At 37.5% G+C, this 8,309-nt stretch overlaps 1 protein-coding gene across 2 annotated transcripts in view; it reads left to right on the forward strand.

Moving 5' to 3' along the window:
- MYPN (myopalladin) overlaps window positions 1-7,513 on the forward strand; it is a 75,472-nt gene extending 67,959 nt beyond the window's left edge. For both annotated transcript variants that reach the window (XM_010400753.4, XM_019286507.3), the window contains exon 20: window positions 1,475-7,513. In XM_010400753.4, the coding sequence (XP_010399055.2) occupies window positions 1,475-1,644 (170 nt within the window). In that variant the 3' untranslated portion in view covers window positions 1,645-7,513. The remainder of the gene's footprint in view (window positions 1-1,474) is intronic.
- Window positions 7,514-8,309: the final 796 nt, after the last annotated feature.

The following is an 8,309-nucleotide window of genomic DNA, read 5'->3' on the forward strand; positions in this document are numbered from 1 at the left end:
TTTAACTGTTATCTCTACAAGACAGAATAGACAAAGCAGAGTATTTTGATCACTTAAGCAGCATAATTAAACACAAAACATGTTCCACAAACTGGTTGGATTAGAACCAGACCCTCAAAAGAAATAACAAAAACCCCATGTTTTCAAACTCATATTTCTCATTTGTTTTTAAACCCCACCTAATTATCAGAAGTAAGTCACCAGTGCATCTCTGTCAGCCTCCTGCCACCTTGTGGTGATATGGGCAATAGTAATGGAAGAATCGAGGGCTGGGGAGAGGCTGATTCAAGAAAGGTGATACAAAATTTTAAAATTCCTTAGATATCTAAATGTTGAAAGACATAAATTTTCAAATGAAATACTCAAGGCACAAACAGGAAAAATATAGAAATCAAGAAATGCTTCCCAATTCCAGCCACATTTTCTAAAATACACAGCTCACACCCCAAAGTGAGTGACAGAAGTCATTTTTCTTTGTGCTATTTTGAATGGGTTGGGTCGAGAGATTGAAGGTGTGGTCTGATATTTGCAATTCAGCGTGCAAAGAAAAATAATAATGAGTAAATAATGAGTTCAAGTAGAAACACATTGGGTGCTGCAAGAAAAAAAGGAGGCTCTTTTAAAAATCTTTCCAGAGAAGGTCAAAATTCAGCATGGAAAGACATTTCTTATCAATGCTTAACATGTAGATTGTAGTCTCCCACACTAAGTTACCTCAAAGCATTGGAGCCTGAAGTTGACTTCCATTTTCATACCCTTTCATTTGAACTGCTGACAGATGTGTCTATCTAATTCGGGTGCAGACCCATACCGATAAACACTGGCAAAGAAAATACAATTTTCCCTTTTCTGAAGTGTTTTAGGGATAACAACTGCTAGGTATTACCTAATATAATATTTTTACAAAATTTTAGTGGCATTTAGTGGTTCATATGGGAACATGCTGAATGTTACTTCTAAATTACTGAATATGGATCTTTGGATTACATTTCTTTCAGTATTTAAAAAAAAATCTAGAAGTTACAACTACTAGTTAGTAGTTGTAAGTACTAGAGGGCAATAAAAACTGCAATCACTTCCTTGAAGAAAAGCAATCCAGAGGATGAAGTAGTACAGAATCAGAGCCCTGGTCAGTTTGTTCATCTCTGTTCATGCTATGGTATGTTTTCAGTTTTGATTGCAAGGGTTTTGGGGAAGGCTCCAAAGATTCAATCATTAAATTTTGGACTTTGTGAAATCCATGCAAACGTTCCCATTGAACAGGGATGAAATTTTATCTGTAGACTTCAATAAAATTACTGAACACACAGACTATGCCAATGATAATATTTGAAAGAACAGACCCTAACCCTGAAAGAACAATACCGTGCTCTCCTCAAGGATGTTGGAAGCAACTTTCCAGATGTGTGTATTTTTGTTTCATTGTGACCAGAACTAGAGGTTTATACATCCCATTACGTTTCTGTTGCTTCAGCTCAGTGGCACCGTCAAATTCCACAAGCAGTCAAGCTCCGCCCCGGTGGCAGCCGCTACACGAACCTCAGCAGCCAAGGACTCGACATCTTCTCTGCCTTTCCAGCTCCTGAGAGCCCTATGCTGTTTTCATCCCCAACCCAAAAGCTGGTGGAGAGTGAAGAACTTTGAAAAACAAACGCTCGTTCCAGTTGCACCTACGGAGATACTAGAACTGTGAAAAACTAAATAAAAACAAAAAGAGGTACAACTCAAGATGCTCAAGGTTTACAAGCAACTTGTTTGTAATTAAGTGTTCTGCTGCTGCAAATGCTGCAAGTAATATATCGTACAAGACTTTTGCATATGATTTTAATGCAGGATAATTGTGGTATGGAGTGTTGTGCAATAAATTCAGAACTGTGTAGTTTGCTAAGAATTACATAGTAAACATAGTTTTCAGCACCTAAAAGCCAATGCCACTTTTACTTCTTGAATTAGAGCTACTGCGCTGTAGCTGCCATGGTAAGGATTGATGATGATTAGCTGGAAGACTGCCAGTGAAAACATTGACATTACAGTAACAACAATCCTGAATGAGGGTAAACAACAAGACTTTGAATGTAATTCTAAAAAACATGCCAAATAATCACAAAGCACAAGTTAAAGGGAAAAGATGTAACTCATTTTTATATATGATTATGCCAGACTATTTTAGAATTTTTGAATTCCAGATTAGATAAATATAGCATTTCATGTAGGTACAGCTGTATACCCTAAATATTTATATTTGTGTGTGTGTGTGTACTCCATGAACTGTGTACTCTTGGTGTAAAGGTTCATAAAATAAGGTACAGGACATGTGCGTAAGGCGCTAACATAGGAAATGAAAATTCCTCGTGTCTGAAGCATGTTCTCTTGAGCCTGTAGCTGAAACTATTTTCCAGATGTGCTTCATACTTTTTTCTTTACCATGTTAGTGATCCTCTGACTTTAACACAGATGATACCAAACTTGTAACTTCATGGCTTTTAAATGTCAGTCTCTTCTTCCTAATTTTTAATGTGCATCTACCATCTAGCTCATTTTATAGCTAAATGGAAAGGAATTGCGACCTGGTAAATTTTCACCACCATTTAGGAAATGGTCACAGGTGTGGTGTCTAACATGAAGACAGAAAATTCTGTTAGTATACGAAGTTTAAGAAGTTAAGCAACAGTTATATGTGAAAAGCTAGAAAAAACCCTACTGTAACTAACAGTGGTAATAAATAAGGCAAATTAATGAAAGCTCTACAGAAGGTGTTAAGTCACAACACTTAATGATTGATTTAAATATTTTGGCACCTATACAGTTACATTAATAGCCCCCAGCTGTGAATCTGCAAATGTTCACAGTGTTTTCTTGCATCTTTCAATTACTGCTAACCCTTTTCTCTGGACAATGTTTTCAAGCACTTCTTACTTACTGCTTTCAGTATGGCTGCAGAATGCAACAAAGTCATGATCAAAGTCACAGAGATGAAAAAAAAAATTAACAGGTACTTTCATTTTGGCTATATTTGGGGTTTTTTCAAATTTAAAATTTTAACTTTAAAAAAATTACATATGCAAAGAAAACAATGGGGAGTTATCTTAAGAGCAAAAGAATATTGGATATAGCCAGAGACTGAAAAAGAGTTCCTTTCACTGGGCTTCCCACAAATACAGCTTCTATTGTCCCTAACTGTTGATTCCCTAAGGGTTTAGAGGAAGTGAATTTCTTGTGTTGTTTTATTTCCCACCTGAGTGAACACCATAAAACAAAACCATCATTATAACTCTCATGCTTTTGTTAGAAATCTCAGGCAACTCACCCCAGACTGGACCGACCACACAGCTAAAACACAGTCTTATCCTAAGATTTAAAACAAGGTGCAGGTATTTCCATGGGAAAGCAGATGTTGCCCATGTTGTACCTCTTTCCTGGAAAACAAAATAAAACTCATGGCTATCAGAAGTGATGCATTGAGTTAAGGGACTTCAGTAATGAGATGCACAACTTAAGACATACTGTGGGTCTGGTTGTCTAGGACAGAGAATCTACCACTCCTCTTATCTTCACGTGGTTTTTAGGGTGGCCTAGGATTCCAAAACTAAACCCAAAATTTAAAGTTTCCCATATTAGTTATTACTCTTGGAAAAATAATCCAAGAAAAGTTACTAGATTTTGCCTGCTTAATTCAGTGCTGTTGGGAAATGGGAAGGTAGGAAATTAAGACACAAAAGATCAAACTCTACTCACATCTACAGCCCTGGTCTTCCCATTATTTTGTGAACTGGAGAGAAGGTTTTGTTCTGAAGTATTCCAGGTTGTATACTGGCCATCAGGCTTTATCCCTAAGCACAAGCTTATTCAAGAGATTGCCTGCTTGGAAGTCCCCTGTGGCCCCTTTGCCTGGCTGAGAGTGAGAGGTTGGACAAGATGGCCCCCTGAGCTTTCTTCAGACCTAAATCACTCTGTGCTTCTAAATTGTTTTATTTTCCACTGCCTGTCTAAATATCCTACCTGGATTAAGTTACCTGTCAGCTGAGTAGAAACTAAGAATTCAAGCAAGCACAAACTTTTCCTTTTTGCTGGAATCTAACCTATTAGGCAAGTCAAGCTCCAAGGGTTCTTCACACAGTGTAGAAGAAAGGAATACTAGTACTTAGTTCTGGCAACTATCTGGTTACCAGTGCTGGAATCATACTGATCAATATTACTGACAGCAGTAATGGTTTTCACATCTTACAACATCAGACATCACACCCAAAAGCTCAATGCAAGTAAAAAAAGTGCACAGTGCAAACCGTATCTCTTCACCTTTTCTCTGCAATGTCAGTGGAGTGTCTTCAAATTCACATCATTATAACCTGAGTTGATGGGCTGAGGATTAAATGGTACAATGTTTCTTAAAATGTACATTCAGTTCTTTGGAAGTGGGAGGACAAGAAGCTGAAAGACTTTTCCCAAAGATCTGTCATAAGAAGGATTAAACCTTAGTCATTCAGGAAGGAGCCCCAGAAATCTCAGTGACAGTTAGGCTACAGAAAGTACATCACCAAAATCTGTTAGCTGAACTATAATATTCTCTCCTGGACAGTACTTACCAGCAAAAAGATCAAAACCTGTCACATTTCCCTAAAAACCGCGGAAGTTAGCAATTTCAATTACTTGTAATTGATAAATACTGATAAAAACAAACTCAGAATCTGATCCCAAATGGTCTGTAGTTGTTACATTTTGTTCCTTAAAGGACATTTCTGCTCTGCGCGTACTGAACTCATGAAGGGAGCCTGTAAAGGCAGCTTGTGTGAGTGGATGTCAATGCTGTTTAATAAGTAGTACTGATGTGCCCATCACAAGGAAGAACTTGCAAGAAAAAGACACCAAAATTACGTTTGTGTTGTTAAGTGGTGGAACAGACAAGGGAAAAAGGCCTGTGGAAGAGAAGGACAGTAGGACAGTACTGTGTTGCCACATGGTGTCAGGATGTGCTAGAGCCACCCTGCTCCCTCCTGAACAACCTGGCTGCCCATTGCTGGTGTTTACTGAATAACCAGTTCCACCTTACACTAACACAGCTTTTCATTCTCTTACTCAGGGCAGGCTACTGCAGCAACAAAACTTAATGTTAGACGGTCCACTGAAGTCACTGTTAGTTATTAACTCCAAAAGTCCATGAAACCACCAGAATGTGGAGTATAATGCTGTATAAGTGTGATACAGAAACGCTCGGGTTTGTAACCTCTCAGCTGTTTACTGATTCAGAATCCTGTAGGTTTAGTTTCCCATTTCCTCCTAGTCCTGGTTTCGTATAAAACCAATCAGAGGCATAGTATGTTGCAAACCAGAGCAGAAAAGACAACTTTTGTGTTGCAATTCTAGATTTCAAAAAGTATTATTTTTGCTTTAAACTTTTGGTCCAGATTGATGCAAACCCAGCCTCACAGGCAGCAGCAGCATCACATATAGGTCTGCATCGGTATCATTGGACCTCTTGCCTTAAAACCACTGGACTGAGTTCCTTGCTTCCACATGGAAGGTGGAGCAACCTTTCTGAACGCCTTACCTCTGCTAACACGAGGAGATGAGAGCACACACTTCAAATAGGAAAACCCAAGTCTGCAGTCTTCACCTCCATATATAAACAACTGCCAGTAATTGTACTTCAACCAACAAATCTGGAATAAGAATTCATTTAAGAACTGTGTTCTCAATGCTTCCAGGTTTAAAAGCATTAGTTTCTGAACAATGTCCTTACAAAACATAATGAAATATTTATACTGTTAATACAGGAGAAGCGATTCATTGATAATTGCCTTATTATTTACAACACAAAAATGTTCACTTTGAGCCTTAAAATTCTAGTTAATATTTTTTCTTGATTAAAGTTGATTTCTTTTTTCCAAAGTCATTCTCACTGGGAAGAAAAATGCTCACGTCGGTTTTATAGTATATTTTAAGCGCACATGAAAGGAAAAAAACAAACACCTGCCTGTTCAGTAATGTATTTCCCTTCATCTCACCTGAACGTAAATAAACGCTTCATAGGTGCATACAAGACTGTGTCCTTCACATGTTCAAATAATTGTGAAAATGTGCGACAATTCCAGAAGTTTTCTCAGAACTTTGCTGTGACAGCTGATTAATGAAATCAGAGTTTACATTATTTAGAAGAAAATATTAAATATTGTCAAGTTATATACTAGCCATGCTTCTAGCAGGTAGTTGTGAAATAAAACTCATTGCTTTTTTAAGCAATTCTTGCTATCAGTTCACACTGGTTTTAAAATATATGCCTACTTACAGACTGCCATAGCTGAACTCCATTGTGCCTCAAAAATTTTTGCAGTTCACTGGTCACCTGGCCCCCACACTGCCCTGAAACCCCCATTTGCTGCATCCAGACCAACACTGATGCAACTCTCCGTGCACTCAGGCACAGGGTGCCTGGGACAGAGCATTGATCTTTTCAACCCCTGGTTGTGTATCCAGCACTTGGGCAGCTAAAGTCTGAATGAGGGCCAATCAAACACACAAAACACACGAAGTTCACTCTTTCTTTCTTTCTTCAATGTGAATGAGTGAGCATCATCTTTGTATAAGGGCCCATTAGGACATTTTGGAATAGGTTTTAAATGATGCAAACCCAACACTTGAAGGAAGCTGGATCTCATAGCTCAGATACAGAAGAGAACAGAACCAAAGAAAGGATGAGTCCCATCACATTTGCTAGTACAGATTTTGCTTTCCCATGTAACCATGTTTCCCCATTCCTGCCTGATTTCCATGTACTTCTGTGCCTGTCAGATCAAAGGAAATGTTCTTAAAACCATTTTAGCTCAGCTACAGCTCAATGAACTAACATGGCTTCTTTATATTTTATAAATTGCTCCAAGCAACATAACTTACTTCTATTAATGCCTTTATACATCAAGTCCACTATAAGGAACCATTTACTGCATAATCAAAAGAAATCTTGGGCCATATGTGCTGTGAGTTTCAGTGGAGTTCTCAATTTATATCAGTGGGAATTCTGTTCAGAAAGTGACCATCCTTTATGATCACACAGTCTGTTAGTAACGGGCAACATGGTTTTGTAAAGAAATCTAAAAATACTGAAGACAATCTGAAATGTTAGAAAAAATATTACTATGCACCCCAGGTTACAGGAAGCCAGTCAAAAATGAACTTCGCATTCCTTGGAGTTACATAGGCAGACATTTGAAGCAAATTTTATATAAGATATATTTTTCATGCTAATTTCTGTACAAATGAAAACTGAATTACAAATTAGAAAAAAATTAGTAGACAATATTAAAATGTACTCTGATAGAAGATACATTTAAATATTATACATGGGGTTGGTTAGGGGTTTTGAAAGCCAGGTTTTCTTGAAATGTAATTAAAGTTTAAAATATAGAGCATTGTTTAAGAAGCCCACAAGTACCAAGTGAAATCAATGTTTGTTGTAAGATATCTGTGTAGAGGAAACACTGGACTGCTTCTTCTATGAATAAACATGTCTTTATCCTCAGTGCACTTGAGTTTTTGCCCCTGGATATTTTGTAGAAATAGAAGAGTTGAACATATTTAGACCAAGAAAACAGCACTTCTGTGAATTCTTATTTTAAAAATCTAGATAAGTTTGGCTCCTACACTACAAAGAAACGCATCTATATTGCTTAGCTCAAATAGCTGGAATCCCAAAAGTAAGGGTACTTATGTTAAAGAAAAAGCTTCCTTTGGCAAATCAATTCCTTTGGCCTGGAAGCAGTATTTTTAAAAAAATTTGTGCCTAGTGAATCCCATCACAGGAGGGACTTGCACAAAGATTTCACAAGGAAAGTTTTACTTAGCAAGTAGGAGTGAGCTAAATATTGAAATACCTAATGATACTCATGCTTCCCCACAGGAGGAAGCTGCAATGTCATTGACTTTGCAAATGTATAGCTGAGGTCAGTCACATTTTTATTTTAAATAATGGGTAGCACCATTTCAGAACTCCAGTCAAGAACTGAGTCTTGCCCTGTATGTATGTATAGTACAAGATGGACTGTGCACTAAATACCTTATAAATGGTGAGATGGAAGACAAAAGCCTAAAAGAATTGAATTAATGGAGGTTGAAAGACATGCTGACGATGAGGAAAAAAGCACTGACTTTTTATTACTAACATACATTTTGGGAACATGGTACCCTAATTCTGCTTTTAGCCACTGAAAAATCACTGTAGTTAAAAATGCCACTCTAGTTGCAAGCTCAAAAATAACTCTGGGCATGTTAAAACAAGGTGATACGATTAAAAGAATCATAGAAGCAGCGTATCTATA

The sequence above is a fragment of the Corvus cornix genome, chromosome 6 (genome assembly GCF_000738735.6).
Source record: "Corvus cornix cornix isolate S_Up_H32 chromosome 6, ASM73873v5, whole genome shotgun sequence".
In the NCBI taxonomy this organism is placed as follows: domain Eukaryota; kingdom Metazoa; phylum Chordata; class Aves; order Passeriformes; family Corvidae; genus Corvus; species Corvus cornix.